Below are 17346 nucleotides of genomic sequence, written 5' to 3' on the forward strand. Positions count from 1 at the left end.
TAAGCCGTCGGCTTGAGAAAAATATATGTGGAAGAACTTGAGTTCATCCTAAATTACATACAACATAAATACACACCATTTTACCATGTGTAAAATTGTCTTGTGAAGCCTCATGTCTTCATATATTTGTATAAGTATGTAATTCCTTTTTTTCATCCATGTGTATTACCTCAGCAATACTATTGCAAAATAATCGTTTGCCTACATCCAGACTATATTCTTTCATATTTGAGACATCATATATGTCTCACCGCAAATATTTCCTATGACATGCGTTTTGGAACAACAACTATACATCAAATCTTGATGTAAGTTCAAAATGAGAATCATAAAGTGTCGTACTCAATACGACTAACCCAAAATTTATTTATAAATCACAAGGTATTGGTGGCATTACTGCATCATTTCATAGATTATCCATCAGTACTGTAGGATCTACGTTTTGCCATTTTGGCAAGAAGACTATCTTCAACGTGCTCTTCCAAATATTAATGTGTATATAGCCTAAATTTTTATTTGTGAATCACAAGGTATTGATGACAGACTGCATAATTCGCAGATTATTCATCACTACTGTGAGGTCTACATCTTGTTAGTTTTATAAAATGATTACCTTCAAAGTGTTTTTCCAAATATTAGTATTAGATGTGACTACCTCAAAATATCATAAGGTAATATTGGCATCTACTACAAAATTTTGCACACTATCCACTATTACTGCAAGGTCTACATCATGTCATTCTGACAGATGACTACCTTCAAAGTGATTTTCTTAAATATAGCATAACATAAGGTAATCGAATTATGAACATCTACTGACAAAAGTCAGAATATGTTTTCTATTACTGTGAGATCTACACCATATTGATGATTATCTTCAAAGTGTTATTCTATATCAATTGAGGTCTACACATATAAGGCATCAGCCAAACAAGAATTTGCTTCTCTGAAGCATTTATTGTTGTTGTTCACTAAAATATTTTACTCTCATAGTAAATATTGTTCTTGCACATTTTGCTTGAATATGTCATAGGAAACTATGAAAATATTTGCATATACGTGTGATTACCTTCTACTACATTCGTAAAATGCATAGCAATGGAGCCTACGTCACTATTTCTAATTATAGTGTCATCCATACATCAAGATGGATGCCGTAATTTATAATGAGTGTCTCAAACACTATTGCAGGATCCACATCACACTGTGGTTGTTATTTTCATAGTGACAAAGCAATGTTAAAATTGCAAAGTCTATGTTTTTGGCCGTGACTCTAAAGTCACACTTTTTATCACGAATTAAGCCCAAAACATTAGCAACGATTTCATCGCATGCACTATATTGAAGGTTTACACCCCCCATGTTCACCAAGCATCACCTTGACGGATTGTGATCAACAAGATCATTTCATCCATATATTTTATTTTACTCTAAGAAGTAAATTAAACAATGCATGATCATTCCATGTAACACATGGCTATTCTATTGATGCACATATGCATTTTATATATCACCAACTTCACTTGGTTATCAAACAAAGTACATAATGGACGAATATTTATTCACCTTGAATATTTCCCTTAAGAGAAACATGCTGCCATGAGCAAATCGCGAATAATCACCCATTCGTTTCTCAAGACCTCAAGTCTATCGCACCTCACATTTTTGTCACTCAATCAACTTTAAGTTGAGATCTCATGATCACATATTTTCATCCGAAGATCCAATTGAAAAGCCCTCAATACACTTTACATCTTCTTATATATGATAGTCCTACCATTTTCATGATGAAGAAACATGGAATTTCATAAAATCATCAGATTCACCCAATGGATGCTATTCCATTATTTGAAATTCTTGCTAGTATTGTGAATAATAATCAAGTCATTGGTCACAAAATAGAATCATGATGTACTCAAAGTAAAGTGGAGGCTAAAATACAACCAAAGATGGAATTATTTATTAATAGGGAATATATCATTTTCAAACGATCAACGACAACTCTCAAGTTTGTCAAATGTGTGGTTATTTAAACATCGTACCTATGATTACCAAACCCTCAAACATATGGTGAAACCACATCACAAATGTATTCAAAAGGCTGATAAATTCAGTGGGATAAATTTGAAAATTTACAAACAACAACCAAAATATTTTGGTAGATGCTTGTTCTCACAATCTTCATGAGAAGGAGAACTAAAGTTTAGTGCAGTAAATGGAGGATGAAATTATTTGCACTCAATAATGTCGGAGACCTTCGGTAATCTCCTAATTATCCAACATATTATTAACCTATACTTGTACTACTTCATGTAGTACAATGTCCAATATCCTAGTTCTTGGACATTATATTTGATAAATTTTGAATGTATGAATCAATTCATACTCAGTTTTGTTGCGTAAAAAATAATTTTCTAAATCTTACAAAATATTTGGCTTTAAGCCTTACAATCCTGGTTTGGGTTTTATTAGAAAATTATTGACAATTCTATTGGTCACAACTTAACAAGTTGCAAAATTTCTCAAATCATCAGATTTTATGTGCACCACATGTGCCATAGGGGAAATTAATTTAAGGAACTCTCACCTTACAATTCTTAATGAGCCAACTCATTCTTCCTTGAACACATTCAGAAGATATGTGGATTACTCAACCATTATGTGGTATTATATAGATACTTGATGGTACTCATGAAAACATTTATAAAATGATTTCAAGTGTCTCTCTTGTCACACAAAACCATGAATGATATAACTAAATTAATTGCTTAAATTCTCAAAGTAATAGCAAGTTATCCTAAACAAGGGATAAATCCATTCGAACGGACAACTTCGTTGAACTCATTTCACAAGCAATGTCTGATTATACATAATACTTTATGTACATACCCAGTATGGTTTAGTTAAATATCTTATCAAAGATAGTGAAATTAATAATATGGCCAAACTTATAGAATTGTAATTTACAAGCCTCGTGCTATTCAAATACGGCATTACACACCGTAAGTATGATATAAATTATACCAACTGCATAGCATACTTCTTGCCCTTGTAGTAATTACGCGGAAATCAACAAAGTATTTCCTATCTGCGATATTCTGGCTACATACCAATATCATCACTCAGGATACATCAATGGGCTCTCACAAAAAAAAGGGATCTATGTGAGGAATAAAAATTTATCCGTCAATCAAAATTATTCATAGCCCGTATACTGATTGCATCAGCAACAAGGACATTTCTGGCATTAGGGGGAGATAAGTACCACAAAGAATACCAAGAAATAAATTAGAAATGTTATTCACATTCAGTCCTTATATCCACGTACTCAAAGAATCTGAACAAGAAGTTTAGAATCACATATTTGCAACACATTCCAAATCTGCCACATACATTTACTGATGACAAAGGTGTTACTCAATTATTTTCCTGCAGTAAAGTGTCAGAAAGAGTGGAGGTACCTGATAAACCACTCTTCTTCCGAAATGAGAGCAAGAGGGGGAGAAATCTGACCACACGAGATACAATCTCGCATATGCTTTCGCGAAAATAGAGGAAATTAATTCCTCAACCAGTAAATGTAATTCAACATCAAGTTGAAATACACCTCACTAGATGCTCATCATCCAAAGCTCGACATAAATGTGCACAAATGTATTGGTGTCGGGACATCGAAACACATTGACTACATTGTTGTAGGAAATCACAAGGAGTTAAAAGGAATAAATACATTTCCACAAATTTTATTGATTCCTCCAAAATCGTATAACATAAGTCTACATTTGTTGACATATATTTCTTCTCAAAATTGCTAAAACCTTTTGGGCCCTGAACCAAAATCCATGGTAGAGTGCCTCTTATACTCATATTGGTTCACATAAAAGGAAGCAAGTAATGAAGAATAACACTCTCTCTGCAAACGAGTGGTATTTACCATAGTAATACCTACTCCACATAAGTATCTTTCTTATAGAATACTAAAACTTCTCATTCATAAACAAAGTAAATGAGGTGGTGAGAAAGCGAGGCTTGTAGCAAAAGGGTTCAAGCAGAGACCCGACATCGATTACGATGTAACATACCTTCTTGGTATGAGTGGAATTATGTTTCGATAATAAATACCATTGGCAGTACAAATAATATTATCCATGCAGTTAATGGATGCAGTAACTACATACTCATATGAGTTACTCGTTTTGGAAATTTATAACGAAGTCCCTGATGGGCTTACAATTCCAAATCCAAAATAAATTGCAACATATTTGTGTAAAATTTCAGAAGTCACTCTATGGCTCAAAATAGTCGGAAATCATATGGTACTACCGACTAAATGATTTTCTTCTTCCGAAGGATTACTCAAAGAATGATGATTGTTTATGTGTTAACAAAGGAATACCAAATTTGAATTCCTTATATCACCTCAGTGTATATTGATGATTTCATCGTCAATGTCTCTACATGACCTAAACATACATAAAATCATTTCAAGACGCAAAATTTGGATTTAACCAAAATTAGCTTAAGTATAGAACTTGAGCATTCGCTCAAGAATACATATCAGTCTACATATATCCAAAACATATACGAGAAGTTCTATTTGGATATATCATATCAATAAATGATATGTATGGTCATACCGCCCAAATAGGTTACAAATCCATCCATACCTAGAGGTGATAATGAAGTGATACTAGGACCTGAAGTTCTATATCTCACTAATGTCAAAGCACTCATATACTTGCAAACTACGTCAGGCCTGACACTATATTTGCTATATTTATTCGGCGTGCAACCCCAAACAAAAGGTATATGGTTGATATAAATAATATCATCTTATATCTGAAGATTACAGTAAGTCTTGAATATTTCCATAAGGAAATAGAAGATATGACCATGATATGATGTAATGATATTGGCTCTTTATTTGATCCCAACGACGCCATATCAATGACTGGATTTGCTGGAATAACCTTCACATGAAATCATATAAATGGATTTTAATGGTTATTTCCACTTATCATTCTGACATAATTGCTTTATCCTAAAGCATTGCAAAAATATGTATGACTTGGCAGAATGATTAACCACACTCAAAATCGTGTGGTTGAGATTCATCAGAATCACATAACTTGATTTATCAAGATACTACCACTCGTGTTACTCAATACCTACAGGTTATACGAAGAGCAATATCATAAATCACATTGCTCACAAATTACTTATCCTCATGGATTATAGAAAGTTGAGGAAATAATTTGCAAACAAAATATTGTGATAATCCAACAGATTATACACAATCTCATGTTCATGTCTGGCATTGGTATGAGACATCCTCCATATTTGCAAAGTTCAGGGGGAGTAATCTCCCAGACTATAACTTATTAACAATCATCTGATTGCATATATTGTACTCTTTTTCCCTTGATGAGTTTTCCTTAACGGTTTCTCATAAAAGGTTTTTAATGAGATAATATAAACACAAGTATCTATATATGCCATATCATTTTCTCTTTATATTTTTCCCACTGGGTTTTAAAGGAGTTTTCAATGGCATGTTCGATTGCACTCTTTTCCCTTATGAGTTTTTCTCTCAAAGTTTCTCATAATGATTTTTAGTGAGGCAATATCTTCTCAAAGATCATATGTCATACTTTCTATTTTCCCTACCGGGATTTTAAAGAAAGTACTCAAGGCATATTAATTGTTCTCTAAACTTATCAATGAGTTTTTCTCCTTTTTCAAAGGTTTTCTCATATGAGTTATCAAGAGACAATGATCATCATACGTTGCATCATTTTATCCTTATTTTTCTCACTTGGTTTGAAGGAGTTTTAGCAGCATATCTACTCTATTATCCTCATATTTTTCCCACAGGGTTTTTGGGGGAGATTCTCAAGATTACCTCGAAGATTTCTCAAGATGGAAGATTTATATGCAAGAAGCTTTTAGTGATGAAACATACAAGGAGCGGTGTTGTACAAGGGGGTGTTAGAAATTAATTAGAAGATTAATTAGCCAAGGGATGTGTCCAACCCCGAACAGTCGTGTCTCCTCTCTCTCTCTCTATTGCCAACAGGCACCTGTTCTGGAGAGATGCCTCCTAACAGACACCTCTTCTTCGCACCTCTTCCAGGTGTATATATACTTGAGAATCAATAGAAATCAGGACTAATGGTCCATTCACTTTCATTCAATTTCGTTTTACTCTAACAAGTATTAACTGAAACAACGAGTCTACAAATTTTGAAATACATGGCATGTCATAAAATACCACACCACCTCTGCTCCATGTCATACAATACTCATGTTCCTCTAGTGGCTAGTAAACATCGTGTTAAGACACATTGTAGATCGCACACATCGGATCATCAGTGGTAGTAGTGTACATGAAAATTCAAACTATACATTCTTCAGAAAATAGCAATGAGGGACTAAATTGCCCAATGGAGATCATATACCAAGCTAAATCAGGAAGCTACAAAATGAACGCCAGAAAGTGGGTATTCCATTCCTCCACACACACGGTGCCCAACCATTGAGCGATAAGGAGGCAGCAGCCGCCGTCCCGGTTTCCGGCGTCTGGCATGCTTGTCAACCGAGGATGACGTGGACGCGGACGGCGAGGGTGAAGATGGCGATGAGGGCGAAGTAGATGACGGCGTGGAAGAGCACGGAGACGCCGCTGGTTTGCTTGCTGCCGAACTCCAGGAACCTGTTCTTGCCGGGGACCTGGAAGAGCAGCCCCGGCGAGAGGAGGACGAAGAGCACCAGCGCGATGAACACCGGCGCCCAGTCCGCCATGTCTCCTCTCCGGCACACTTGCTCTGAGATCGTACGTAGGAGCAGTGGGGAGTGGCAGGAGTGTGAGGCCACGAGTGGGTGTGACCGTGTATGTATATATATGGCCTTTGGGCGAAGGAGTGACTGGGGCACGGGGCAATTGGGGAGGTTGGCGTCATGTGATGGTGCAGATGGTTGATCATGGTTCTCTAATGTGTGAGTGTGGCAGTACTGGTACACATGTGCTGCCAGCGGACACGCATGTTTGTGCGGTTTGTTCCAAGTTTAGCTACTTGTTGTTCATGTATAAAGTTGGTGGTCGTGACTAATCTGTGCTCGGATATGTTGCTGCTTGTTGTGCAGCAATGGATACTTGGTAGTTCGTAGTTTTTTATCTCAACTTCCCAACGAAGCTAGCTGTGCCGGTATGGCCTTTGATATAGGCTATGTCAAGAAAGAAAAATGTTAGCTTTATGCACGTTTTTTTTCTTTTAGGAAATACCGTAGTAAGCTTTATGCATGTTGGGTTGTGCCCCTTCTCTTTTTGATGTAAGTCCCGTGTGAAGGAATGCATTTTCGTAACTGTGAACCCATACTGCATTCACGCCGTTGCCCACTCGGCCTCACATTTGGACATGCATGTTAGTAAGCCTTAAGTAGCATGCGCACCACTAGTCTCTACAAGATCAGTTTTCTTAATTAGTAGTTTTTTTTTTAGAAAAGGAGGATATACCCCGGCCTCTGCATCTGGACGATGCATACAATCATTTTATTAATTATTCACAGAGATCATACAAAGTAATACATCAGTTAGCCTGAAGCCACCGTCTAGGCAACACATGTTGCTACTCCTATCCCTTGATGAAGATGTGTCGAATATCCGGGCCAAATACCAAACAAACATCGCATCAAATCCTAACATCTATAGTCGGATGCCCCAGCCCAGCCAGACACTGGGACTGGATCCCATACCGGTCCGACGCACTCTCAGAGGCTGCCTCCACCATCTTTCACCGGTCCATCTTTAGAGCTAGAACAGACGCATCTTCCTTGCTAGGTCTGTTTTCGACGCCACCACGGCGCCAGACAGCGCCACCATCCTGCACATATCTGTCTAGACGTGCCTATCGCTGAACCACCGCAGCGCCATATGCCGCCGGGATCTACCGTAGGGCTCGCGGTAGATCAAACACCGATCCTCCTCTTGTCCCGTCCACCCAGCACGTACTACAAAACGATGCCCTTAGGAGGAAAACGACATCGATGATTTCATCATCGTCCGACCGGTAGATCCAGATATAGGGTTTCCTCCGAAGCACCACGAGTAGGGTGCCACGAGCAACAATGATGCCTCGAGATGGTAACGACATCCTAGACGTCGCCATCGTCCGCCATGACCGAAGTCGACGCGGTTTTCACCAAAAGTTGCGTCTCCCCGATATCGCGGCTGGGTGGAACCGAGGGAGGCTCATCGTGTAGACGAGGACCGCCGTCGGCTTGCCGGCAGTGGGCCTCTAGACGCCTCTCACCGATCCTCCTCGCGCCACCGGCCGATCAAGGTCAAACCGTGACGGATCTGGACAGGACACGGCAGATCCGCAACCCTCGATGCTAGCCATTGCACGCAGCCGCCGCCCTCGCTGGATGGAGCGCCACCACCGCCGCCATCGAACCTCCGACCACGGCCGACCATAGAGGCCACGAACGCCACCGCGCAGCAGGGACGCCGCCCTGACTGTCGCCCCCGTCCTCCCCGCGCGCGACGGCCCCTTCGCCTCACTGGGGATCAGCGGCTACCACCCGCCCTGGCTCAAGGCACAGGGCCCGCCACCACCGCGGCCCTTGCTGGCGGCAGCGGCGGTCGGGGAAGCAGAAAAAGTGTATGGCGGCTAGGGTTTCGGGGCCCCTGGCGTCGCCCGAGGGGAGGCGACGCGAGGGGTACGCCCGCGGATCAGTTAATCCCTCTTCTTAATTAGTAGTACTCCCTCCGTTCTTAAATATAAGTCTTTTTGGATATTACACTAGGGAGTACATATGAATATATGTAGACATACTTTAAAGTGTAGATTCAATCATTTGCTATGTATGTAGTTCGTAGTGGAATTTCTAGAAAGATTATATTTAGGAACGGAGATAGTAAAATCTCTCCCTAGTAATAAAGCAAATAGGGTTTCTGATCGTCCGTCATAAAAATTACCCTTAAAGTTTGCATAAATTACCCACCATGCCACCGGTAAATAATAGAAAACGTTTCACAAAACAAAAAAACTTGGACTGGGCCGGCCCATGTAAAAACCTCCTATATTACGCTCTGCACGCTGGGAGAATATCCAGCACACCGTATGGGTCGGCCCATGCACAGCGCCTGCTTTTAGTTCCGTTTATTTATTTATTTTCAGTTTCATTTTATTTTTTTATTTTAAATAATTTAGAACTTCGAATAATCTTTATATTTTCAATAAACTGGAAATTATAAATCAAAATATTTAAAAAATAAAATGTTTGTGACTTCAAAAACTGCCCGGAGTCTTGTATAAAATGCTCGCATATACAATAAAAATGTTAAAATTTTAGAAAAATATTTATACAATAAGAAAAGTCCATGATTTCAAATACAATTCCATGTATTCAAAATTATTAAAGGCATTTAACAAAATGCTTTATAATTGAAAATATGTTAATGCATTTAAGAAATGTCCTAAATTTTAAAAATAGCTAATGCCTGTTTTGATAGTTTCTTTTTTTATTTAAAATTTTCCATTCCGTTTTTGTTTATTTCTAATTTAAATAATTTAGAATTACATAAACTTTTGCATATTAAAAATAGGAATTTTGAAATAAAATGCTGACGAAAACATAATGTCCATGAATTTAATAAATATATTACTTATTTATAACAATGTCCATGAATTTAATAAATATATTACTGATTTATAAAAATATTTGTTTATTTAGAAAAACTTCATGCATTTCAAAAAATGTTTGTGAATTTAAAATAAAATCCTCCAACATAAAAAATTATGTTTGCCTTTTCTTGAATTGGTCGCCAATTCAAAAGAAAATATTTAAACCCGTTCAAAAAATAAAAAATATTCACAATTTTTAGTAAATGTTTGTAAATTGTAAAAAATGTTCTCGATTTTAAAATTGTTCCCATATTTGTAAAATTATTCACAAAAGATCTAATGTATGTAGTTAAACGTTAATGCTTCTAAATCTTTGTGACAATATAACTGTGTGAATTTTGAAGAATTAACTGTTGGATGGATCGAATTATTATTGTATGTTTTCTAAAAAAAATATTGAAATTCAGAATAAATCTTTGAGTTACCAAGATTTTTGACAACCATGATATATATTTTTTGAAAATGTAAAGATTACTTCAACTTGTGAATAAATTTAAAAGAAGAAACATTTTTTTGCATTTGTGCATAAAATTTTAAAATCAAGCGATGATATATAAACATAATGTGGTCACCATCATTGAAGATTATTTTATTTTTTTTCGTGGCAACGCGCGGGCCATTTTGCTAGTTTATACTAAACAAAAGTATAGATTTTCATGTGGAAGTTTTCTCCGCGCATCCCTTTTCCGGGAGGGAGGTGGAGATGCGTTGGTCGACCGATCAGAGCGTGGGGGTAAGGGGGGTCACCGGATTGCAGGGAGGGTTCCATAGTTGCAGATATCAGAGAGTGGGTACAACAGTGTAGGGATGTAGAGAGAGTTGGGTTCAGTTTCGGAGAAAGCTGGATTCAGAGATAGTTGGGATTGCATATTTTGTAAGGATCCCAACACGGCTCATGTTCCAAACGGCTGAGCGTTGTCGATTGACGCGCAGTGGAGATCACACGGCTGGCGCAGGCGGGTGATCCAATGCTAACATCATCCGGCTGGTTTAAGTGAGAATTTTTTTTTTTCCCTAGAGAACCCATGTAACTGCCAGAGTGATGTCGCCTGGCGTCCGGGAAGGGGCCTGTACGGCAACATCAGTTTGGAAGGTAATGAACAAAAACTCGTTACAAAGAAGATCAGAAGCGATGCTGATCGACCTGGTAAGGCCCCGCTTGGTTCCTCGTTTTTAGGCCCAGTGCACCTGTAAAATATACCCTTGTAAAATAAAAACGGATGGGCCTCACATTGATGATTGGCGTGTCATTTTTGAGCTATAAACTTTACACTTGTTTTCTCATTTACATCCGGATTAAGCCGGTATTCGATACAGACCAGCGTCCGTCGTTTTTCCCCACCACGCCTCTCGCTCAAGACCAGATCGAGGTTCCTTTTCCCCACCTCGCCCTCGCTCGAGACCAGATCAAGGTTCCGTCGCCCGGAGGCGCCGGCGCCAGTGTCCACAAGAGGGTGAAGCGACGACGTTCCACCACACCGCACGCCGAGGCCCTCCGCGTCGCCCGCGCCGCTAGGGTTCGGGAGGAGGAGCGGCAAGAGGAGCTGGAGCACGCGGCAGAGGAACGGGCGGAAGCGCTTCGCAAGGGGGCGGACGACGGCCGCGCCGGGGGGCGACGGCGGCTGCGGCGGCGGCTGTTTGGCCTGCTTGGTCGCCCTCTTCGGCGGCGTCTTCGGCAAGGTTCGCGGCGGGCGGGTGGGGCAGAAGGGCTGGAGGTAGGCAGCGAAGCGAGAGTGAAGGCCAGCGCGGGAGCTCGAGGAGGAGAGGGCCGCGAGGAGGTCGTCGGCGGCGGAGGATCCTCGCAGCGTCGTCGTCTTCGTGGCAGAGTATCGGCATCGGATTTCAGAAAACTGCCCACACATGGGATTTTACAAGCTGAAAATATCACCGGTTGTATATTACTGGACACCGGTAATATACAATTGTAGGTTGTATATTACTGGACACTGGTAATATACAATTGTAAGTATTTACGTTTGTAAGATTTCACTAACAATCCAAACTGGACACTCGTAATATACAATTGTAAGTATTTACGTTTGTAAGATTTCACCAACAATCCAAACGCAGCCTTAGGGGGATCTTCACTCGTCACAGCTCCGGCGGCATGTCGAACCTCTAGGGGAGAGCTGTCCTTCCTGTTGGACAATTGATCCCTGCGAGCTTTCCAAATTATCCATCAGGAAAGAAATGTATATGGATAGTAGAACCAGAATGCCCAAATTGAAAAATAGCTCCTCTGGTTGGACAGAAGATTGAAGAATATCATTAAGAGAGGTATATGCTGGAGAGCCAAAATTTCAGTACAAAGAGTACCGAGGAGGCAAGGACAATTCCAACCGCACGGTTTATCCTTCATTCATCTCGGAAGGGAAGAGGCACAGCAGGTACAAAGCTTGATTGAACTAAACCGTCGTTACACCTCCATGTGCTTATCAAAAACTCTACAGAGCAAAAAAGGAACTACACATGGCTACACAGAGTGAGGAACACTAACAAAACGACTGAAAAAACAAACAACCTCAGCTAATCACAGCCACTCCTTTGGGTTTATGCACGCGTCGAGAAGCTTCCACTCTTCGCTCCCTTCTTCGGGTTTCTGCAAACCAAACGTCATGTTAGCCAACTTGTAGGGCCTTTGAGGATTGTACGAATGTTACAACATGCTCCACCCGTTCCTAAATATAAGTCTTTTTAGAGGTTTCACTAGAAGACTGCATACGGATATATATAGACATACTTTAGAACGTAGATTCACTCATTTTGCCCCTTATGTAGTCCCCTAGTGAAATCTCTAAAAAGACTTGTATTTAGGAACGGAGGGAGTAAGTTGCATGGACTGTATCTAAAATGGTCCATTTAATGTACTCCCTCTGTACCGAAATATTTGTACTCCCTCCGTTTCAGTTTATAAGTCCGGCACGTGTATCTAGGTCGTCAATTTGACCAACTTAATGAGAGGCATATATTACAAAAAATATATCATTAGAAACTTTAGATGTTCTATTTTTTTAATTATATAATTTTTATGTTAAACAATATATTTTATATAAGTCAAATTGACGACCTAGGTACACGTGCATGCCTTATAAACTGTGACGGAGGGAGTAGTTTTAGTAGGCTAAGTTAACCTACTAAAACTACAAATATTTCGGTACAGAGGGAGTACACAAGAACCCTATACAGGACCCTCATTGAAAATTCAACAATTCAGACAGTACACTATCAGACGCTATATACTGTTCTAAAACAAGAAAACATGAGACACTTTCCATGCTACTTATTGAGCTTGTAAAGGGGAAAAAAGGTAACAATTTAGCTTACATGGTCATACTCCCATCGTGCAGTGAGTGGTAGGGAGACGAGTATACTTTCGATCCTTCCCCCGGTCTTGAGTCCAAATGTGGTGCCACGATCGTAGACCTTCAGAGGAAAGCATACATTAAAACTAAAGAAAGACACCGCAGCAAGACTATCACTTGTGATTTTCATGTAAGCTTGCTTACAAGGTTGAACTCCACATAGCGACCTCTCCGCACTTGCTGCCATGCCTTCTGCTCCTCATTGAATGGAGTGTCTTTGCGGCGTTCTATGATGGGTATGTATGCAGGAATTACAGAACCGGCACATTCTGCAGAAAGAAAAGGAAAATAAGTCTTCTTATCATAGCTTATAGCTATAGCCTATAGGTCCACAATTCAGAGCGATTTCTCTAGTAGGATTTCATTTATTCACTGGGTTAAACAAAAAAGGGGGGGGGGGAGAGAAGGTCCAAATTTATGGAGCCCTGCAAGTTGAATTATATCCCAACTAGAGACTAACTCAGGAATCAGTGTGCCAAGCTACTTGAATTCAATTCACTCCATTTTTTGCTCATCATGCAAGGACTAAGAAGATTTACCTGTGGCAAAGTTCAGAAGCATGTCTTGGTCATAATCATTAAGATCATCAAAAAATATTCCGCCAAGCCCACGTCTCTCATTACGATGCTGCATTGAAAGACAAATTATGAGTGCTGGAACCTTTATATGTAACCACTGATAGTTTACCAAGAGTCTACCTAGCCAAGAACAAACAATGTCTCATTTCCAGGATACCAACTACCCAGTACAATTACACAGCAACATTATCAACATATGTTTTTTATAGGAAAACTGTAGGTATTTGTACCAAGTCATCAATCAACACATAATTTTGTAAACTTGACAACTCATGCAATTGCAAAAGGAACATCCATCAAATTCTCGATATCATACAACCAAGTGATACACACAGTGAAATAAATCATCATACCTTAATATAGAAATAATCATCGCACCATTTTTTGAATCTTGGGTAAAAACTTGGATCGAACTTATCACAAGTTTGTTTTTGAACCTAAAATAAGACACAAAAAACATCAAAATGAGTTATATTCCACACACAGGATCACCATCGAAAGTGTTCAACTAGCAAGACTACCCGTTAATCAACATTAATTAACAGGCGCACTCTCTTCAGTTTCTACTATTCTAATTCTTCCCAAGGTTAACAACATCATACAAGATTCTTGCCCATCAGAGCATCACTCTTTGTAACCCAGTAATCAGATGTACAATTGCACAAATATGGGTTCAAGAAGGTGGTATGTCTTATGCCTAATGGGTTGGACTGCAAAGTGCAAACTGCGGGACTGTAAGGTGTTTCCCTTTGTGTGATGAAAACAAATTATGCTATAGCAAGTCAACAACATCCCATTTGATTCATTAAGCATGTGTAATACAGGAATGGAGATAGAGAAAAATGTAAAAACTTCAAAAATAGGTATAGCATTAGAAATAATAACTAGAAGGAGCCAGACAACATGGTACTACCGATATGATCAGAAAGTGGGTGGGGATGCCTATGAGTATGAAGCATAGATTGGAAGACGTAAGAAGTGCTGACATACAGAATGAAAATGCTTCACATCCTCTTCAATGAGATAGGAAGGAGTCAAATCAGTACCACCTCCAAACCACCATGATCTTGGTGCACCAGGCACATCTACAGTTGGAAATTTTAACTTATTGAGTATAAGAATCACAGTTCCTAACAACGAAGAACATTTGAGTGACTTAAACTACATGTCAATTAATTACAAACTTCTAACGGAGATGGCCATGCTTGAATTTTGTATTTAATAGAACAATACAGTTGAGTTCCCATAGAAATATTAGCATGGTCATATCTTGTACTGCCATCGTAAATTGAAGAGTGTAATCCATGTATATTGTCGGCCTTTATAGATGAATTGCTCTACATATTAAATAATGCAGCCAGAAACTTAGATAATGACATTGGATAATAATCAAAAATATATGATGAAATGACGTAAACAAGATAAATTACAAAATGACATTTCAAAATTTGAACATGAATACCTTTTGGTGCATCTGTTTCAAAATAGCGATAGTTGAAATGCAATGTTGGAGCAAACGGATTCTTGGGATGAAGAACCTGAAAGTATAAACGATCACCGTTAATGCACCCGCAAGTATGGTATAATACTGATACCTCTACGTAACTGCAACAGGTACCACTAAACTTCCAAAATGATCAGATCCATTTGACATCAACAAGTATCCTCTCTGAGAAGCAAATACTGTTCTGGACATATGTTTTTAATAGTAGCAGCAAATTGATCAGCCCTATAACTGCAGTACATTTGATAGCAGCACAAGATTAACTCTGCATATAAATATGGAAATATTTGAGTACTATGGATAGCATGAAGATAAAATAGGTTCCTGGCATTGGAAATGTAAAGATTCTAAACTCTTGTTATCAATCTACAAAGAACGGGCTTGGATGGTATGCCAACAGTTTACACGCATCCTGGTGGTCAAAAGGTCAGAGAAGTTCCATACATCTACAATGTACAACCTATAAGATTATAAAAGAAGTTTTGAGTACCAATGCTAGAAATGCAAAGCATTGCAATCTCCATAACTGGGATATTACATCCTAATTCAAAGCAGATCCAACTTTTCATGCCAATGCACAACACAAGGAAACAAGCTCTTACCGAGCTGATGCCAGCGGCAAAGAAGGGCACGGGCCCAGCCTTGTGCCCGTCCGCTGCCCCGTTCTTCGCAGCCCCCTTGGCGGCGCGGTAGGCGTCCGGGGGCATGACCCCGTACACGACGGACACGTTCACCCCGGCCTTCTCGAACACGTTCCCGTCCTGGAGCACCCGGCTGATGCCCCCGCCGCCCCCGGGGCGCGACCAGACGTCCTCCACGAACCGCTTTCCGCTGCCGTCGGCCTCCTCGAGCGCGGCGCAGATCTCTCCCTGCACCCGCCGGATCATGCCCTCGAACCGCTCGCGCACGGACCCGGACCCGGCGCCCGAGCCGTCCTCCCGCAGGAACGTCGTCGGCGCCTCCTTCTCCGGCACCTCCTTCTCGATCGCGACCGACGCGCGCACGCGCAGCGCGCGGCGGCCGGGGAGGAGTGGGGAGGAGAAGGACACCTGGGCCGCCGCCGGCGAGGACCTGCGGGCGCGCGCCGCGGCGGGATTGGGGGCGAGGGTCTGGGACGGGGTGGTGAGGAGAGAGGACGCCATGGCTGGGTGGGGGTGGGTGGTGTGCGCCGGTTGCTTGCGAGATGGAGTCGCGGCGGTTTATTAAGCGGCGGTGGCTTTGCCGCCGGTGGGCGGCGCGGGGATGCGGCCCGCGGTTTTGGTGGTGGGAGGGGTCAAAGGGAGGGAAAGCGGGTGAGGAGGTGCGCGGCGAGCTGGTTTATGCCGCCGCTGGATTCGTGGGGATAAGGAAATGGATCATGTTTTGGCCGGATTTTCCTGATAAAAGCGATGCAAGTATGCAGCAATAATGATTTCCGATGAGAAATTCGTCATTAGGTTCAAATCAGGTTCGTGCGATGCATAATTGATCCGCTTGTTTTTTTATGAGAAATTCGCTTGCTTGCATGCATTCCAATCGGGTCTGTGAGATGCAAAATTGATACGTTTGGTAGTACTCCCTCCGTTCGAAAATATAAGACATTTTAGATATTTCATTAGGAGACTACATATGGAGCAAAATGAGTGAATGTACACTCTAAAATATGTCTATATACATCCGTATGTAGTTTATAGTGTAATCTAAAAGGTCTTATATTTAGGAACAGAGGAAGTATGTGTTTGTTGTTTGCCTACATAGTACGAATCTTAAAGCATCTCAGTCAAACCCGCTCAGAATAGCCGCAATCAGCCTCAGGCGATTGGGGGTAGGGGGATGCAGCTCGAAGCTCATGCAAGCAGGGAGATGATGCGAGATCGTGTGTGGCCTTGAAAAGGCGGCGGGAGGAATTGGGATCACCTTCCGTTGAATCGCTCGCCCTAAATAGACACCCTTGGCTCATCGCCCAAACTCGCGTCACTAGCCCACTCCCCTCGAGCTATTTGTCCCACGCAGATCGTCACTGATGAGAAGGTAAACAGCATGTCTTCTCTGGTCAGCGGTAGACTGCAGTAGCAATTCGTCTTCCTCCTCTTCTCCGACCTGTTTTCGCGCCTCCACCCAATTTCATCGATGGTTGTAAGTTCAACCATTCTCTCCTCCCTACCCATTCTAGCTTAGAACTATGAGACGTGAACGGATAAACTACATGTGAGTCGAGAATGCAGATGTATCCCAAA

General features: G+C 40.7%; 2 protein-coding genes across 2 annotated transcripts; both read right to left on the minus strand.

Moving 5' to 3' along the window:
* Positions 1-6249: 6249 nt before the first annotated feature.
* Positions 6250-6856, minus strand: LOC123430727. Its single transcript, XM_045114574.1, has one exon. It carries the CDS (start codon positions 6799-6801, stop codon positions 6592-6594), a length of 210 nt encoding a protein of 69 aa, XP_044970509.1. The 5' UTR covers positions 6802-6856; the 3' UTR covers positions 6250-6591.
* A 5163-nt stretch (positions 6857-12019) lies between these two features.
* LOC123427648 (oxygen-dependent coproporphyrinogen-III oxidase, chloroplastic) lies at positions 12020-16461 on the minus strand. Its single transcript, XM_045111739.1, has 8 exons — positions 15733-16461; positions 15089-15164; positions 14617-14711; positions 13980-14063; positions 13588-13675; positions 13193-13317; positions 13011-13109; positions 12020-12285 (listed from the first exon to the last, which is right to left on the minus strand). The coding sequence occupies exons 1-8, from the start codon at positions 16270-16272 to the stop codon at positions 12217-12219; spliced, it is 1176 nt and encodes a 391-aa protein (XP_044967674.1). The 5' UTR covers positions 16273-16461; the 3' UTR covers positions 12020-12216.
* Between the last annotated feature and the right edge of the window lie 885 nt (positions 16462-17346).

Source organism: Hordeum vulgare, chromosome 2H (assembly GCF_904849725.1).
Source record: "Hordeum vulgare subsp. vulgare chromosome 2H, MorexV3_pseudomolecules_assembly, whole genome shotgun sequence".
Lineage (NCBI taxonomy): Eukaryota > Viridiplantae > Streptophyta > Magnoliopsida > Poales > Poaceae > Hordeum > Hordeum vulgare.

What these genes read in the sequence shown, in the direction of transcription:
- LOC123427648 (XM_045111739.1), bottom strand. Translation starts at nt 16,272, where the DNA reads ATGGCGTCCTCTCTCCTCACCACCCCGTCCCAGACCCTCGCCCCCAAT. An exon ending in GCTTCTGAACTTTGCCACAG is followed by an intron (nt 13,318 to 13,587) that starts GTAAATCTTCTT and finishes TTCTTTCTGCAG; the next exon opens with AATGTGCCGGTTCTGTAATT. An exon ending in CACGATGGGAGTATGACCAT is followed by an intron (nt 12,286 to 13,010) that starts GTAAGCTAAATT and finishes TTTGGTTTGCAG; the next exon opens with AAACCCGAAGAAGGGAGCGA.
- LOC123430727 (XM_045114574.1), bottom strand. Translation starts at nt 6,801, where the DNA reads ATGGCGGACTGGGCGCCGGTGTTCATCGCGCTGGTGCTCTTCGTCCTC.